Genomic DNA, 19970 nt, shown 5'->3' with positions numbered 1-19970 from the left:
GCTCAGGGTTTCCGAGGCTGCAAATCTTTATGGGAGTGGAAAGCCTCATCTTTCTCCCACAGAACAGCTGGTAGTTTCGAACTGCCGACCTTGAGGTTAGCAGCCCGATTCGTACCAACTACGCTAAGTAGACATTAAATAAAAGTAAATTATTGCTGCTGCCTCTCCCACACCAGCAGTACCAGTGGATGGAAGAGGATAGAGAGGACAGCCATGTGCAGTAACTAAAGTAGTTGTTGATGTTGTTTTGTGCCATGGAGTCGGTTCCGACTCATAGCCACCCTGTACAGGGTTTCCGAGGCTGTAAATCTTTATGGGAGCAGACTGCCTCATCTTTCTCCCGCAGAAAAGCTGGTAGTTTCGAACTGCTGGCCCTGAGGTTCGCAGCCCAATTTGTAACCACTACGCTACCAGAGCTCCTTACTGCAAATGCGTATATGCTCACCTCATATAGTTAGTCTGTTCCAACTCATAACGACCTGGCATAGTGTTTCCGAGGAGTGACTCATGGGTTTGATCTGCCACCATTGCAGTTAGCAGTCCAGTGCTTATTCTACAGCACTACACCAGGACTCCCACGTTATGTTACTGGTGTATTTAGCACCAGGGTGACTCTGCTTTGTAGGAAAGATTGGGATTCTCAAAGAAGAATGCTAATTAAACAAATATATATTGAGCACTTGTGTATTAGATGTTTTTGTTTTAGGATCTCATATCCCTTACCTCATATAATTTACAATACAACCCTGTGATGTCAGAACTATTGATTTGCCCCCAAACTATAATGTGAGCAAATTGCAGAAATAGGATTAGAACTCAGGCTTATCTTACTCTTCAGTTAGATAGGTTGAGAAAAGCAGTTGGAATCTATGAAGGAGGTGTGGTACCACGGGCTAAAGCACTGGACCACCATGTCAGTTTGAACTACAAGGTCAGTGGTTCAAACTCACTATCTGTTCCTTGGAAGCCATATACAGGGTCGCTATGAGTCAAGACCTCCTCAATGGCAATTAACACCAACAAATCACGTAAAAGTGAGAGCTGCTCTAAGTTATTCATTGTTGTTGTTGTTGTTAAATGCTGTCGAGTTAGTTCCTACTCATAGCCACCCTGTATAGGGTTTCCAAGAAACAGATGGTGAGTTTGAACCACATACTTTGAGATTCACATGACCTTGGGGTCCACTGTTTATCCTACAGAGCCACTCCAGAACTCCAAGTTATTCATTGTGTGTATCAATCTTTGCTGGTAAAAATAGTCACACTAAGCCTACTGCTGTTAAGTTGAATTAATGACCACCCTATAGGACAGAGTAGAACTGCCCTACCGAATTTCAAAGCTGTATTCTTCATGATCAGCATCAACACTCAAGGAAACAGCAGTCAAGAAATCAAATGACGTATTGCATTAGGCAAATCTGCTGCACAAGACCTTTTTAAAGTGTTGAAGAGCAAAGATGGCAGCATGAAGACTAAGGTGTGCCTGACCCAACCCGTGATATTTTCAATAACCTCATATGCATGCAAAAGCTGGGCAGTGAATAAGGAAGATCTTAGAAGAATTGATGCTTTTGAGTTATCGTGTTGGAGAAGAATATTGAAAGTGCCATGGGCTGCCAAAAGAACCAACAGATCTATGTTGGAAAAAGTGCAACCAGAGTGCTACTTGGAGGCCACGATGGCCAAACTTCATCTCTCATACTTCGGACATATTGTCAGGAGGGACCAGTCGCTTGAGAAGGATATCATGTTTGCTAAGGTGGAAGGTCTGAGAAAAAAAAGAAGACCCCCAGCAAGATGGATTGGCAGAGTGCCAGCATTGATGGGCTCAAGCGTACCAACAATAGTGAGGTTGGCCCAGGACCGGGCAGTGTTTCATTCTGTTTTTCATAGGGTCGCTATAAATCAGTACTGACTCGATGGCAACTAACTACAACAACAATCTTTACAGAAACAGGCTGTGACACCACACCTTTCTCCCATGGAGTGGCTGGTGAGTTTGAACCACTGACCTTTCCGTTAGCAGTTGTGCTTTTAACTACTGCACTACCAGGACTCTTTGATTAGAATCATAGCCCCCATTCCAGGAAAGTCCAGCCTATGCAAAAAATTAAAGTTGCCTTTTAGTCTCCTAATACCTAAATAAGTGTATCAAAATTCGTTTTTAAAACATATCCCTCCTCCCCTCCTTGAATTTGGAAGCAATGTGTGTTGACTTTTAAATAATGTGATATTAATATTAGCATTTAGAATCATTGAATGCTATGGCCCAAAGATAATTTTAATCTTTCACTGTAATGTTGTGAAACCTGGAATGTATGTGGTCCACAGCAGTTGATTGGCCGTTAATAGAACCTAGGTCCCTAATTCACAGTCCAGAGGTCCTTTTAGTGCCTTCTTTCCTTGTTTTACTACCTCATTGCTTGCTAGACGTTATTTTCATCACTTTGTGTAGAAACCAGTGAGACAAACATATTAAATCTTTGAGGAGCACAATGTTTGTGATAGTTAGAATCCCTATGTTTGTGCTGTGTGACAGATGGTTTTCTGAGACCTTCACAGCTGGCAGTGCTTCATGCCGGTATTCATTTTTGTCGCTTCAATGAATGTGGCTTATTGTTGCTCTGCCATACTTGGCTTGGCTTTGTAACAGAGTCCTTAAGAAGAGTAGTAGTTAATATAGGGGCAGAGAAGGAATGAGAGTCAAACTTTTCATTTTCTCTTCTGTCAGATGGAAAGATATTATACTAGAGTCTATGTAAGGATCCTTTCGCCTCTAAGATTTAGAACCAATTATCTTAAGAGGCAAGTGTAAGGAATTGTGAAATCCAGTTTGTTTTTCAGAACGTGCAGTGGATTTCAAGACAAGCATTTGAGTTTTTAAATCAGACATCTTTTTTTCTATTCCAAATTAGAGAAAGGATGTCAGTCCTCTACCTGCATAGGAGTAGTTTCAGACTCAATAAAAACTAACTAGAAGTATACTGCTACTCTCAACATATACCATTTGCTGCATTTGACCATGTGTATATATAAAGATACATGCATTACACATACTAAGAGACATTTTATATCCAGCAGTTTCCTCAGACTTTTATTTTTGCCTTCCCCTGCATTCTTATATATTTACTTAATCCCTGTCCATATTGACTGAAAATATATGTATTTTACTGTTTGTTTGAATTCTTAATCCTTTTTTTTTTTTTATCCTTCCTGATACCTGGTAGCTATGAATTTGCAGGTTCTTAGATCTAAGTAGTTAAGTTTTCTGTTCCCTTCAGTGCTAGCACTGAATGGAATAGAAAAAGTAGGAATTAACTTTCTGGGACAAGGGATGTATATTAGAATAAGTCAAGAAGTCTTGCTATTTGTGTTCCATTTCATACATGCACAGGTTTATTCCAAACATGAGATGTTCTCTTTGTGATCATTGGATGATTGCAGATAAGTTTTCTCGGTAGTACATTTTATCTTCGTTTCTCCAAAATAAGGATACTTTTGATGCCATGGAACAAAGGTGATTTTGCATTATTATGAAGCTGTTTTAAGAAGACAACTGCACTGGTGAGAAAAAAGCCAGAAACGTTGCACTGAGGAAATGTTTTTCCCACCAAAACAATGCACCTACTCTTTCTTTGTGGGAAACAAGGGCTGTACTACAGGAATTTCACTGGGAAACCTTACCCCACCCTACAGCTCTGAACTTTCTGCTTCAAACTTCTTTTTGTTCCCAAACTCAAAGAACATTGAAAAGGAACGCAATTTGAATCCCCTTGAGGAAGCCAAAACTACCGTTATGACATGGTATGAATTGAATGAAGAAGTCTTAGGGGAAGAGTTGTTGCTATTATTTGTAAGTGCCTTCAGATTGGTTCTGACTCGTAGCAACCCTTCATAGGGTTTCTGAGGAGTGACCTTGCAGTTAACAGTCCAATGTTAGAGAGATGGAAACACATAGACACAGATGGAGGATATGTTTTAAAACAGTAGCTTCACATTGTTATATTTTTGTTTAGTAAATGGTCCTATGATTTTGTAGTAATACTTTTTGATTTATTCTTGTACTTAAAATACCTGTATTAGCAGTTTCTTCCCACAGGTTAAAATATCTAAAATTCACTTTTCTTTCAGTAGAAAAAAATTATTTATAGATTATAGTTGTTTATATATGTGTATATGAAAAAACTTAGGAAAGTTAGCTTTTCTTGAGCCTCATTTGGGATTAGAAACCAGAATTCATCGAGCACAGAAACCAACAGCTTAATTGACCAAGTAGCAGGCTCTTAGCGTTACATGCTGTCAGGTACCATTTAGCATGCAAATTTTAGTGAAGGAATAAATTTCTCATTCCAGAGCTTGAGAATTGTTGAGGATTCTTTGAAAGCTAAACTTTAGAAACTTTTTGGCAATTTGTTGCTGTTGTTATTAAATGCTGTTGAGTCATAGCAACCGACTCCTAGCAACCCTGCATAGAGTTTCCAAGAAGTATCTGGTTGGTTTGAACTGCCGACCTTGTGGTTCACAGTCCAGTGCTGATCCTGCAGTGCCACAGAAGGAGTCAATTGTTGTTAGGTGCCGTCAAATCGATACTGACTCATAGCCACCGTATTCACAACAGAACGAAACACTGCCCGGTCCTGGGCCAACCTCACTATTGTTGCCAGGCTTGAGCCCATTAATGATGCCACTTTGCCAATCCATCTTTTTTTTTCTCTGACCCTCCACCTTACTAAACATGATATCCTTCTCCAGCGACTGGTCCCTCCTGACAATATGTCCGAAGTATGAGAGACGAAGTTTGGCCATCTTGACCTCCAAGGAGCACTCTGGCTGTACTTCTTTCAACACAGATCTGTTGGTTCTTTTGGCAGCCTGTGGCACTTTCAATATTCTCCAAGAGGACAACTGAAATGCAGTCCAATTAGGCTGGAAGTTAATTAGATAGAATTAAAAGATCCAAGTTAAGGTGGCTTGTATTATTCTGATTTTCCTTTCTACTTGTATTAGAAAATTGAAAAAATCTGAAAATGCTTTTACATTTAAATATTTGGTTTTGCTTTTTAATCTTCTTAAAACTACCCTCTTTAAAGAAGAAAATTGCGTTTCACTGTGGTAGACTAGGTATTAAAAATAGATTAGAAAAATGAAACATTAACTGTGACTGTTAGTATTATTATATTTTATTTGGAGGCAAGACATGTAAAAATACCTTGGTGAAGAGAGGATGGTAAAAAGAGAGTATTTGTTCTTAAAATAAACAGATATAAGCAAGAATTGTTTTCTGTCTTTATAAGTGCAAATGTCTTTTCTACCTTTGAATATTTCATTGCTATTCAGATTTAACTCTTTTCGGAGGAGTCCTGATGTGATGTTTTAAGATAAGTTAATCAGCAATTCAAACCCACTAGCTGCCCTATACAGGGTTGCTATGAGTCAGAACAGACTTGATGGCACTTAACAAAACAACAGCCCTTTTCTGAAGGAGTCTCTGTTTGGTGCACATAGTTAATTTAAGTATTAGACTACTAGCCAGAGGGTTGGTTGTTTGAATCCACCCCCTAGGTGGATCTGGTGATCTACTTCCAAAAGATCACTGCCCTGTGAACCCTGTGGAGCAGTTTTGCTCTTCATCTGGGGTCACCAAGAATTGGAATTAATTCAATGACAGCTAATAGAGTTTTTCCACCGTCTTCCTTTACCCAACCATTTGTTCACTAATAATACATGTTTTATTTTGTTTTAGATCTTAGTGAAACTCTGCAGTTTTGTTTCTCCGGCGGAGGAGCTGGCTCAGAAGGATGATCTCCAACTTTTATTCAGTGCAATAACCTCTTGGTGCCCCCCTTATAACCTACCTTGGAGGAAAAGTGCCGGAGAAGTACTTATGACCATATCCCGTCATGGTCTGAGTGTCAATGTAGTGAAGTATATTCATGGTGAATATCTGTTTATGACTTCCTTTTTGCTGCTATAAATCTCTTCCAGTTCTCTTTTTGTCATAGGATAAATTTATTTTTGTTTTCTCAGACTCTCCGAAATTTTTCTTTTAAGTTCAAAAACAAATTAGCTAGAAGACCCATTAATTTTTTTGGGGTGGGGGGGAGGGCAAGGAGCCTTGGTAGTTCAGTGATTAAAGCACTCAACTGCAATCTGAAAGGTCAGTAGTTCAAATCCACCAAGTGCTCTGTAGGAAAAAGATGTGGCAGTCTCCTTCCATAAAGATGTATTCCTTTAAAAACCCTATAGAGCAGTTCTCCTCTGTCCTGTAAGGTTACTAGGAGTTGGAATCAGCGACAGTGGGTAGGCTTTGTAGCAACATTCCTAGTGTAAGAAAATCTCCTAAGCTCCAAATGATGAATAGCTCCAAAAATTAAAATAATTTAATTGGAATCTAAATGTTCCGTTGAATACAATGTAAATTCTATGTCATGTTCTACTTCCCTTTTTTCTTACTGTAAAATGAAATGAATTTTTTTTCGATGTTGTAGTTTCAAGTCTTTTTTGGAAGGTATTTCCTAAGTAGACTGGGTATTCGGTCTGATACAGCATAGAGGCAATTATGAGCATTTTTTATCAGCACTGTTTTGTTTAACTCATATGTCAGCTTTCTGTTAACTAATTAGGAGATAATTATTTGGTTGTTGTTGTTAAGTGCCACTGAGCTGATTCCAACTCATAGTGATCCTTTGTTAGGATTTCCAAGGACCAGCTGGTGAAGTTGAACCACTGACCTTGAGGTTCAAGCTGAAGTTGCATTTCAGCACACTAACTCACAGCACCACACCAGGACTCCAGTATTGTGACAAATCTTTCAAAATACCTTTAACACAATTTTTTGCTCACTTACAGTTATTAAAAGATGTGTGTAAAATATTTAGCACCTAATACATTGTCATAATGTTTCCTTTCCTATACTTGTGTGTTAAATTTTCTTAGCTTTTCTTATGTGACTTTAGATTTTCTTATGCAAATAAGTTTACTAAAGGTAGGAAAGTCTTCTTTGAAATGCCATACACCCTCATCAGTGAGTAGGATGAGATTGTTTTTTAGACTAGTGATACATAGTACAAGATTATATTTATGGGTTTATGTATTTCATTCTGATTTGAACTGCTAATAATTATTGAATTTTTCTCCTTTATACTAAAAGTTAGATTTTCATCTTTTGGCTATATTAATATAAATATCATTTGGCAGTGCTCTGTAAACCTTTACTCAGCTCACCGTAAGTTTAAAAAAGATCTCATTTGGCATTAGGCAGTCAATTTGTTTAAAGATAAAACATCAAAAGATATAAAATTAATTATAATGCCAACAGTTTTTCAGCACTTCATTATTCTTTGTTTACTACTTAGAGGCAAAACTTTTCCAGTGAATTTGAAACTTTAATATTTTCTTCTTAAATGTGTAACATTGTATCTGTAGCATTTTAAGAAGATGTAAAATTAATTTTGTTGTTGTTAACTATATACACCACAACACACGTACCATTTCACCATTTTCATGTACAATTCAGCGACATTGATTATATTCTTTGAGTTAATGCACAGTTCTCACCCTCCTCTTGCCATCGTTTTCTGGACTGTTCCTCCCCCGTAATATAAACTCACTGTCCCTTAAGCTTCCTACCTACTCTTTTGAAGTGCTGTTGTCAGTTTGATACCATATAGATAAATCTTGAAAGAGCACATTGCTCAAGGCAGACATTCTTTATTGTTAAGTTAAACTATTGTTTTATCTGTAACATTTTCCAAATACATTAAAATTTAGTGTTCCACTAAATGCCAGTTAAGAACGATGAAAATTTTCTTAAGCGAACCATCGATAATACATAATACATATGCACTTAATTATTTATTCTTGCAGAAAAAGAATGTTTATCTACGTGTGTCCAGAATATGCAGCAATCAGATGACCTGTCTCCCCTAGAAATTGTTGAAATGTTTGCTGGGCTTTCTTGTTTCCTCAAAGATTCCAGTGATGTTTCCCAAACACTTTTGGATGATTTTCGGATATGGCAAGGATATAATTTCCTTTGTGATCTCTTGCTTAGGTAAAGCCCAACAATATAAGAATATATTTAAGTGTCTTCTCAGTCTTTTTTAAAACAAAGTGAGCAGTACTATTTGGTGTTACAGGACAGAAAATATAGGCACTTCTCTAATGCATGTTTGGGTGTCCTCTTAGTTTTGTCTCTTTATTCCTGTTCTGCCAACTGAGTTATTAGCATTAAAGTGACAGATTCGGGCTTCAGATGTGGTGCAGTCAAAGAGTAGGTATGTGAACCATTAGTAATTGAGGGAGACAGATTTAAATGAACTAATTTTCAGATACTCCTTGATTAATGATGTTTTTTATATCTGTATTTTACAGTACTTCCAGTGTGGTTATAAGTGTAGTTAATAATGTGTAAATACTATTAACAGCAATGAGTGAGACCATTGTTGTTGTTGCTGTTAAGTGTCGTTGAGTCAGTTCCGACCCATAACGACCCTGTATAGAGTTTCCAAGGAGAACGGGTGAGCTTGAACCGCTGACTTTGTAGTCTAGCGCATTCACCCACAGCGCCACACCAGGACTCCTAGTGAGACCGTACAAATTTGTATATAAAACAAATTAGTTATTGAAAGTGTTTTCATATTCCCCTTTCCTTTCCAAGTGGTCCATGTATGTAAGGAATGAACAAGTGACTGGCTTTGGATTTTATTAGGAAGAAGATCCTCCTTTCTCACTAACTGCTTCTAGGCATTTTCATTGTTTTTAAAACATTTGATCTATTGTAAGAGAACTCTATTTGGTACACTTTTTATTCTAATACCTGATTAACTCTGTGATCAATAGTCAAAACTAAGGAAACCCCAAGAATATAATTCTGCAGGTATGTATGTGTGTGTGTGAAGTGATTATTGATGAAACAACTGCTTCACATTACTTGTTGTTGTTGTGTGCTGTTGAGTTGTTTCCATAGTTACCCTGTATATAGTTTCCAAGGAGTGACTCGTGAGCTTGAACCATTGAACTTACTGTTTAAACCACCTTTGCATTAACCCATATCACCACACCAAGATTCCAAACTTAATTCATGTAATCCTTGGAGAATGCAGGTTAACAAGATATTATCAAAAACTTTAAAATTGTTCGTATACTTTGACATTATCATTTTACTTCTAGTTACTGATCATGAAGATGAAATCCTAAATGGAGATGAGATACCTTTTATGTTTGTTAGTGCTCACATATTAGACATAATAAACCTGCTGTCTGCAAAATCGAAATATCCAACCATAGATCTACACAACCCATCTATGAACCATTAAAGACATTCTCTATGGAGAGCTGGTGTGGCACTGTAAGATGAACACTTGACTGCTAACTTCAAGGTCAGCAGTTCAAATCCATCAGTTGCAACTCAGAGAACCTCACACAAGGTTGCTATGAGGAGGAACTAACTCGATGGTGCTTAATAACAGACACAATACCATGGAGATTGTACCGAGAATTACACATATACACTGATAGTTGCAAAACAAATGGATTACAAAATTCTGCATATACTATGAAAAAAATATATATGTGAATGAAATTTACACAGTTAAAAAAAGAGGACACGTTTGAAAAACATATCAAAATATTGTCTTTTTTGAGTATAAGCATGCCTTTTTTCCTTTTTTCCTTTGTGCTTTGTGTAAGCGTACTTTTATGAAAATAATTGCTGTATTACAGGGGAAAGCGCAGCAAATCGTACTTTGAAGAAATACTTGCTGCACCCCATTTTATGCTCTTCATGGGGCCAAGGACAAGAGATAATTTTATAAGAACTGCAGTTTAAAAATGTAAAAGTAATTAAGATTATTTCCAAAAATTGTTTGACTCCCTAAACTTTATTTAATTGTACTCTAATGAGAGTAACTTAGTGACAACAATAAGAGTAAAGGAATCCTGGTGTGGCACTGTGGGATAAGCACTGGACTGTTGATCTTTAGCTTGTCAGTGTAAACCCACCAGTGGCTCTTTGAAAACCCTATATAGGGTGTCTGTGCGTTGAAACCAACTCAGTGGCACTTAACAATAATGAGAGTACCTGGATTAATTCATAATAAAATACAAATAAAATTCTTAAATCTCTTCCCAGGAATTTTTAAAATGGTTAGCAGAAAAATGTAAGCAAAATTATTGACTGTAATTAGTGAAACTTCACAACCTAAGAACTATAGGGAACATGAATGATAATTTAATGTAGTTTTACTATTTTACAAATTCTCTACCAAAGAATAGTGGTTTACCTGAGTGGGGAGGTGTGTGTTTGTTTGTGTGTGTGTATGGGGAGGCACGCTGAGTAGCAAAGTCAGCATTTATACCAACTCTTCAAACTAGTGGTATAATTTTCTTTCATATATACATTAATGTCTTACAATAAAATTTGTAGATATTTAAAAATTACTACTACCTCATATCAGAAAAATTTTAAGAAGAAACTTTTCACAGTACTTTACACACGTATATACCACATGTAAAATTGACAGATGCTGTATTCATTTTTGAGAATTGAAGGAAAGTAAAAGATATTTGATAAATCATGCTTTTTGTAGATTGGAACAAGCAAAAGAAGCTGAATCCAAGGATGCCTTGAAAGACCTGGTTAATCTGATAACTTCCTTAACAACTTACGGTGTCAATGAGATAAAACCGGCTGGTATTACCACAGGGGCACCTTTTTTATTGCCTGGATTTGCAGTACCCCAGCCAGCAGGCAAAGGTAAGCCTCTTTTTAAATTTTTTTTAATTTTGAGCTTCTCAGAGGTGTTAGAGAAAGAATATGTGAATTTGACTTTGGTTGCTTTATCTGTGTTATTTGTATGATAATAGTATGTTGATTTTCATCTAAATAAGAATTTATTAAGTGACATCTCTTCAGTATTGTTGATCACTTCAATATAGAATACTTGAAAATAACATTACAAAAATACCTTAAAATCAAACAATGAAATAAATTCCTATTACGGTATTTCACTCAGCATGAATTTTTACTCTGCATGGATGGAACATGATTTATGTTCACGTCTGTACCAAGGGGCTTCGAAAAGTTTGTTGATACATGAAATTAAAAGATAATAGAATTTTTCCACAAACACTTTGAGTTTCCTTTGTACCATCCTATAATATAGTTCTAAAAAGCATTTTATTTAATACTAAGTAAACCTAAGTACAAAAAATTATATATTATTTTGTGTCAGAGAAAAAAATGTTCATAACCAAAATTTTCTAACAGGAGTCATCTCGTCAAAGATCCAGTCATCTTTTAAGAAAGGTTATTCTATAGTTAGAGCATTTAGTTATGTAAAAAATGCAAACAAGTTTTACTGCTTAATTTTTTTATTTTAAATGTACAGCAACCGTTCTAAGAGAATTTGAGCTTAAAGACATCTAATAATTTCTTTCACATGATTGTCACTTAATGAGTATTAATAGTGTCATGATATTTGCATGTAAACTTAACTATCCAAGAAAATACCAAGTTTGGTTATTTAAACTTTATGCTGCACATGAATGCAGGAAGACTGAATGGGTTTATTTTGAACTTCCTAAAGCTAACTTAATATGTTGTTGTTGTTGTTAAGTGCCGTTGAGTCAGTACCGACCCATAGCGACCCTGTACAGGGTTTCCAAGGCTGTAAATCTTTACTGGAGCAGAGAGCCTCATCTTTCTCCCGCGGAACAGCTGGTAGTTTTGAACTGATGACCTTGAGGTTTGCAGCCCGATTTGTAACGTAAATTAAAATATCATAACTTAGATTGCAGTCATCAAATTTACTGAGATGATTTATCCTCAGAGCTTAAGATGTCTAAGCCTCCACCCGTACTCCACCCCGACCCCTACCAAGAAAAACAAAACGAAACAACCAAACCTAAAGAAGCTCCCTGCTGTCCAGTTCATTCTGATTCCTTGCGACCCTGTGTTAGAGCTTCGGCGACTTAGTCATCACAGGAGCAGACAACCTCATCTCTTTCCTGTGGTTTGGCTAGTGGGTTTGAATAGCTGACAGTTTGAATAGCTAGCAGTTCAAAAGCTAACCCACAGTGCCACCAGGGCTCCTGAAAGTGTATGTTGTTATTGCTGTGAAGTGTCATCGAGTCGATTCCGACCCATAGCGACCCTGTGTAGGGTTTCCAAGGAGCAGCTGGTGAGCTTAAACCAACGACCTTGCACTTCAAATTGTTTTGCAGTGTGGTGCATTAACCCACAGTGCCACATCAGGAGTCCATAGAAACATTTTAATGAAACTTTAAAAGTTTTAAATGAAACTATTAAATGGAAACTTCTAAACTGTATAGTAAAGATGGTAGAATTCTAGTAATGTCTTTTGTAGCATTCCAAAGGTTTGCTTCATTTTATATTTTTTTAAAAGGGTCTCTCAAAAAATGTATCAGCTTGAGTGTTCCACAGTTAACTCTTAAAATAAAAATAAAAAAATAAAAATAGCTCAGCAAAGTACTTTTTAGTTCACACTTCATTTTTCTTTCCTTTAATCAATCTGATCTTAATATCACCATTAAGGTGCTGTCTAGTCGGTTCCAACTGTGTAGCTATCCTATAAAGGGTTTCCAAGGAGCAGCTAGTAGGTTTGAGCTGCTAACCTTGTGGTTAGCAGTCCAGTGCTTATCTTATAATGCCACACCAGGATTCCTGATATTGCCATATTTGTAATAATTGTGATTCTTTGCTAACAGTACAACACATTTAGCTTTCAGCACATGACGTTGCCTGGTATTGCCTCATCTATAACAGGGATATAAATACTAGGTGGCTTCAAAAAGTTGGTGGAAATTTTTTCGTTATCTCTCATTTCCAATTTTCTGCACAGTTTTTTTTAAGCCCCCTTATATATAACCTTCTGAAGTTCTTGTGAGGGTTCAGTGACATCATGTCTCTAAAAGCAAGCTTAGTTATAAAGGATGCTGTCTTAAGAGCCAGAAGCCAGAGCATTTTCAACTTTCTTTTTCTAAAAAATTGGAATAATCATTTTATAAAATGAATGGATCGAACTAGATAATCCTGAGTTTCCATTGTTATAACTCAAATTTTTTTATTGCTAGTGACCTAATCTGCAGACTTATTTTATGAAATACGGAGACAAGTGTTGTTAAATTGGGCTATTTATAATGATGGATTGAAGTTTCTGTTCACTGTTTTGTTTACTTTAAATTGGTTTGTTCCGTATGAAGGAGAAATAAAAAAGGACTTTTGTGAAAGCAGGATGTTTTCTTAGTAATGAGTTGGTAAAGGCTACACATCATGATGTGGTTAAATAGACTCGCTTATCATGATCAAAATGTCACCTCTCACCGCTGTATGTGTTCTTGTTTTTTGTCTTAGGTCACAGTGTGAGAAACATCCAGGCCTTTGCAGTTCTTCAGAATGCATTTTTAAAAGCAAAAACCAACTTTCTTGCCCAAATCATCCTTGATGCCATCACAAATATTTACATGGCTGACAGTGCCAACTATTTCATCCTGGAGTCCCAGCACACACTGTCACAGTTTGCGGAGAAGATTTCTAAACTCCCAGAAGTACAAAACAAATACTTTGAGATGTTGGAGTTTGTTGTTTTTAGTTTAAATTATATCCCTTGTAAAGAACTTATTAGTGTTAGCATCCTCTTAAAATCTAGCTCTTCTTACCACTGTAGCATTATTGCAATGAAAACCCTTCTCAAGTTTACACGGCATGACTACATATTTAAAGATGTGTTCAGGGAGGTGGGCCTTCTGGAGGTCATGGTCAACCTTTTGCATAAATATGCGGCTCTCTTGAAGGACCCAACTCAGGCACTTAATGAACAAGGTAAAGCTTTTTCCCTACTGCTGTTTTTATTTGACAAAAGGAGTTCAGGAAAAGTGTTTGCTGATGCTTTTCAATTTGCTTCATGGCTGCTTTGACTCTTTTACTAATTTGCATTATTTTGACAACCTTGTGAATATTAGAATGTATGTAACATCCTGATGTTAACTGTTCGTTCAGTCTCCAGTAGGGAATTGGAGAAGGGAAGGGAAACCTAGAAACATATCATTGTGGCAGAAGAGCACTTACAGTAAGGTTGTTGTTTTTGTTAAGTGCCATTGAGTTGGTTCCAACTCATAGCGATGCTGTGTATAAGGTTTCGGAGGAGCAGTTGATAAATTTAAACTGCTGTCCTTGTGGTTGGCAGTCCAGTGCTTATCCTACAGTGCCACACCAGGACTCCAAAGTATGCTGAAAATTGACAGAATCACATATGATCCAAATAGGACTATTTCAAGTATGTTCTGCTTTGGGCGGAATTTTACAAGCTTTGTGAAAACAGTTAGATTTTGTAGGTGTTTCAGAATGTTTTCATGTAGAGAGCAAAGAAATACCTCTCTTTTATGATGTTTTTACATACACACATTATCATGATACTTTAAATTTGAGATTTTGTTGTTTTCATCCTGTCTGGTTAATATGATAGAAGCACAGTTACTGTTATTAGGTGCTGTGGAGCCAGCTCCAACTCATAGGGAGCCTGTGCACAGCAGAACGAAACACCACCTGACCAACCCTGTGTCGTCATCACAGTTGCGGTGATGTCTGAGTCCATTGTTGAAGCCACTGTGTCAGTCTTAACCAATGTGTTCTATCACTATTCAGTGTGTGGAATGAATTCATACAAGTTAAATAAGTAATGTTGCATTTGTTCTGATGCATTAAATCTACCATTCATTTGTTGACCTAGAATCCCCTCGATGACAAAAACCCCTGTCTGTGAGAAGTATATGAATATAATTAACTTTAGTGTTTTTAGTTTTAGTGTTTGATAATAGTCTAGGACCCTAAATAAAACCTGTAGACATTCATTCTGGCAGATGTTGGACACATATATCATTTTTTTAGATTTTGTAGACTCTGAAGAGTCCTGGTGTAGCTCTGTGAGTTAATGTGTGCTAGACTGCAAGGTCGGTTTGAACCGCAGGGTCAGTGGTTCTCGCTCACCAGCTACTCCTTGGAAACACTATACAAGGTCATTATGAATCAGAACTGACCACGGCACTGAACAAAACAGATTAGTAGTGAAAGTGATTATTTAAGGAATATTGAAAGGAATTGTTAAAACTGACTCAAGAAAGAAAGAAAAAAAAAAAAAGCCCCTCACGTGATTTGGACCTTTCAACCTTTTTTTAGGGGACTCAAGAAATAATAGTTCTTTTGAAGACCAAAAGCACCTGGCCTTGTTGGTTATGGAGACCTTGACAGTGTTGCTTCAAGGATCAAACACAAATGCAGGTAACTAGAAAACTGCTAGAAAATGCCGTGGGAGGAGATTACCTCTGGGTACATAGTCTCTAGTGAGCCCTGCTTTGGAAGTGCTTTTATCACTTGGAGACAAAACTGTTGGGTCAGTGACTTTCTCATGTCTTTAGAAATGCAATGCTTTTAACTTTTAATAATATATTAGTTAAAAAGACACAAAACATGTATTTATTACACAATATATACATTGGTATGATTTAAAAATAAGTACTTATATTTTACTGCCTTTAAAGTGTTCCTTGTATTTAAAATATTTTAAAAACATACTTTGACTTACTATAAAGCAGATTTACTTGACTTATATTTTATAAATTAAAACAAGCCCACTACCATTGAGTCATTTTCAACTTAACAGCAACTCTGTATAAAATTTCCAAGATTCTAAATCTCTACAGGAGCAGATGACCTAACCTTTCTTCCGCAGAGCAACTGGTGGGTTTCAGCTGTTTGAACTGCCAACCTTATGGATGGATGCCAGTTAAGTGGTTGTCCTATAGCACCACCAGGGCTACTTAAAATATTTTCTGTAATATTTTGCTTTTTATGGTGATTTCCTTAATTGTTCGGTAATTCTAGTTAAGGTATCACAATGTTGCAACTCTAGGAAAATATTGAATAATGATTCTCTAGTATAATTTACCAGGTAAACTGCATTCATTCAATCTATTGTTTTCTATTTGGTTTCATTTTATTGTCAGTCCTTTTCAACTTATCATTAATAGAGAGATCAGCTCTATTTGTAAAATGTACCTTTTTAAAATCTGTCTGTCTATCTATCTATCTATCTATCTATCTATCTATCTATCTATCTATCTATCTATCTATCATCTATCTAGATTAGATCATCTGACATTTTTGCAACCAAGTTCCTAAACATGTTGGGCAACAGGCCCCATCAAACTTGAGAGCAGTAATCGAGGAGGGAGATGAGTTTAGATGAGTAGATTGAGCCCAGATCCATGATTGAATGAGTAATTGAATGCACAAAAATGCATTACTGCTTTCCTGAATGCAGAGAAACTCAATATTTAACACATTTAATATATATACACATTTAATATATATTTGTGTATGTGTGTGTGTTGCAGAGACTGTGTTAGGTGTTTAGAGATACAAAGATACAATTGCCTTGCCACACAGGAATTGCAACCTAATGGAGAAAGATGTAAGAACATAATTGTACAAGAATTACTTTAATACACTTTTGGCAAATGTTAAGACAGTTGAATTAGTAATTTAAACAATAAGTATGATAATGTTTAATGGATAATATAGTAACAGTTCCTCTGTGGTGTAATGCACCATTTTCACATGCACTATCTAGGTCTAGTTGACTAGATACTCAGAAGCATAGGAAAAATATACTGCCAAAAGGTTACTTTACAAATTAGCATTTGATGTTAACCCAGAGTTGTACAGGGTGCAGTTGGACAATTTTACCACGATACGGGCTGATAGCTCACTCTGTGTGACTGAAAATTAATTTCCCAAAGTGCCAAACATGTTTTCACGAAGTTCGTTTCTTAGCTACTATCTTTTCTTTGTTGGGAAAGTTGTTACTAGCTTTCAGGGACTTAGAACTTTGTGCTTTGTTCATCATAACGCTTCAAAAACCATTAGTCAATATGATGATCTGATGAGGAAACACATTCTTCAGGTAGCCAAAAGACCCAGTGCCATCAGATCAGTTCTGCATCATAGAGACCTTATATACGCGTTTTTAGGGCTGTGCATCTTAACAGGAGCAGAAAGCATCAGTTTTTTTTTTTTTTGCAGAGTAGCTAGTGGGTTTGAAAGGCTCACTTTCCAGTTAGTTGTCTGGTGCTTCTCTTACAATGCCACCAGGTATCCAAGGGTTGTAAAAAATCCATGAATTCCTTCGCAACTCTCAGTCACTGCCACTGAGTTGAGTGTGACTCATACCAACTCTGTACAGGGTTTGTGAAGCTGTAAGTCTTTACGGGAGCAGAAAGCCTCACCTATCTTCTGTGTACTCCCTTCAGGGCTATGTAATTCTTATAAAGTTAGCAAGTAAGAAGTCACATAAACAGATAAAGGACAGTGGCTACCAAGCAGAATGCACGGACAATTGTTCACTGAATGAACATTTATTGAAACACAAGTGACAAGGACATCTAAGTTTAATGATGAACCAAACACAAAATGGAGTGCTGGTTTGGAGCTGTAGGATAACCACAAGGTAGATAGTTCAAACCCATCCGCCTCTCCTCTGAAGGCCTATACAGAGTCACTGTAAGTTGGAAGCAACTTACAGCACTTAACAATAACAGACAGAGAAATTAATAAAAAGGCCATTTGATAAAAACTACAAATGAGTGTGTATACAAGTTACTCTGAAAACATCAAAAGCAGAACAATTACTTTGTAGCAAATACAAACTAATGATTGAAGCCATCTACAAATATTGATTATATTTTATGAGGATGGTATTTAATATGAGAAGAGTATATATAGCTCATAGGCACAGCTCTAAGATGGCTACCTGGGCTTAAATCCTGCTCAGCCCCTGTTAGCTGTGTGACTTTGGTGAAGTTATTCTACTTCTGTGTGTCTTATTTCCTCACCGGTTCTATGGTGGGAAATGATAATTTAATATATCGAGCTTTGCAGCAGTACCATGACTGATGCTTTCTATTATAGCTTGTCTTTCATTGTTCATGTGTTCTACCTGTCTAACTAAATGCTTTGGTTCCTTTTAAGTTTTCCTTTGATAGCAACGTTTATCCCATTTCCTTTTGCTCCTAGTTTGGAAGACTTGGGCAGTTTAAATTTCATTTATTTTGACTGTTGTCTATGTGAAAGCCTTTTACATAAGTTTATTTCCGTATTGTTCAGCTTAAAACCTGTACATAAAGTATTGGGTCTTCTGGTGTCTACCTATATAGCATTTCTAAATGATCAAGATTGAGATGATTTAGACATGGTGAACATAACAGGGCAATATTCTTGCACTGTGAAAATCTTGGGAAAATGTGCATATACCTTTGCTCACATTCTTTTATGCCATTTTATATTGTTATTTTTAATGGTTAATAGGCATTCTTTTCAGTTGCTTTACTTATGAAAAGATGGGGATTTTCATTCATCTCACTTGTCTCAGAGTTTTAAGTTAGCCCATGTTGTTCTTTTTTTTTCTCCCTCATTTAAGGAATTTTCCGTGAGTTTGGAGGTGCCAGATGTGCACATAACATTGTGAAGTACCCGCAGTGCCGGCAACATGCCCTGATGATTATTCAGCAGTTGGTGCTCTCTCCAAATGGTGATGATGACATGGGCACACTCCTTGGGTTAATGCATTCAGCCCCGCCAACAGAATTGCTGTTGAAGACTGATATTTTAAGGGTAAGTTTGATAGTGTGTGTGTACTCTTTTACTCCTAAAATTGGTGCCTGTTTTTAAGTGGCTTATTTGTTAAGTTAGAACAAAGAAGTTTCAAAAAATCCAATTAACAAAAGGAATGTACATTTGTATATGTTGAGGATTTGAAATTGCTCTTATCACTCATGTCATTCAGTATGTGTTAACTTCCTGCTCACAAACCCCTGCACTAATTATCTTGACTCACAGAAATGATCCCTTAAGTTAAAAAGCACATTAGTGAAGTGTAACAGCTTTAGAAATACTAAATTCTGTTAATACGCATATTAATTATTCAATGAAAATCACTCGTGTTATGCATGCATTACATAAGATGCTATATGTTATTGTTAAGTGCCGTCGAATCAGTTCTGACCCATAGCAACCCTGTATGGGGTTTCCGAGGAGCAGTTGGTGAGCTTGAACAGCCGACCTTGCAATTCAAATGGCTTTGCAGTCTGACACATTAATCCACAGCGCTACACCGGGACTCCGGATGCTATATGAAGGGCTTCAAAAGTTGGTGGAAAATGGAATTTAAAGACAACAGAATTTTTCCACAAACTTTTTGACGCCCCCTTGTATGTTTATAAATACAAACACAAAATGAGTATTCTTATAGATATCAGGCCGTATACATTTGCTTTTTGTATTTACTTAGCTGTCCTGTAAAGTATTTTCTCATTTTACAGATGAGAAAACTGTGATTCAGAAATATTATGTAACTAATGTGTTTACACAACTTTAAGTAGTAGATAGAGCTGAACATAAGATGTTAAAAACCATGTTCTTTAGACAAAGAGACAAGGTGATGCAGTGGTTAAGCACCTGGTTACTAACTGAAATATCAGCATTTCAAACCTACCAATATCTCTGGAAGAAAGATGTGACAATCTGCTTTTAAAGATTGCAACCTAGGATCCCCCTTTGTGGTAGTTATACTCTCTCCTCTAGGGTCACTGGTTTGGAATCAACGCCAAGGCTGTGGTTTTGGTATCTCTTTCAAGCACATCATTAGGCTTTTACAAAGCTTCCTATACACACACTCACATTAGTGAGTCCACTGGTAGTACAGTGAATAAATTTAGAAAATCAGACCACTTTATTGTACATGTTTATTTCAAAGTGAATTTAGTAATACAGTTTGTTTTAAAAGGTTACCTTGAGTCAAAGTCAACTCAAGGGCAACTCACAACAACAGTGGGTAGGTAGGAGATGAAGAACATGGTTAGCAAGCATACCAAGATAAGTCTCCCACTTTTTCCCAA

At 36.7% G+C, this 19970-nt stretch overlaps 1 protein-coding gene across 2 annotated transcripts in view; it reads left to right on the top strand.

Moving 5' to 3' along the window:
* Window positions 1-19970, top strand: part of WDFY3 (WD repeat and FYVE domain containing 3) — a 255203-nt gene that overhangs the window by 45980 nt on the left and 189253 nt on the right. For both annotated transcript variants that reach the window (XM_006867730.1, XM_006867731.1), the window contains exons 5-10: window positions 5743-5935; window positions 7866-8052; window positions 10589-10755; window positions 13375-13842; window positions 15196-15297; window positions 18494-18687. In XM_006867730.1, the coding sequence (XP_006867792.1) occupies window positions 5743-5935; window positions 7866-8052; window positions 10589-10755; window positions 13375-13842; window positions 15196-15297; window positions 18494-18687 (1311 nt within the window). The remainder of the gene's footprint in view (window positions 1-5742; window positions 5936-7865; window positions 8053-10588; window positions 10756-13374; window positions 13843-15195; window positions 15298-18493; window positions 18688-19970) is intronic.

This window comes from Chrysochloris asiatica, unplaced genomic scaffold (assembly GCF_000296735.1).
Source record: "Chrysochloris asiatica unplaced genomic scaffold, ChrAsi1.0 scaffold00109, whole genome shotgun sequence".
Taxonomy (NCBI): Eukaryota; Metazoa; Chordata; class Mammalia; order Afrosoricida; family Chrysochloridae; genus Chrysochloris; species Chrysochloris asiatica.
This window is presented reverse-complemented; position numbering and strand designations above follow the sequence as displayed.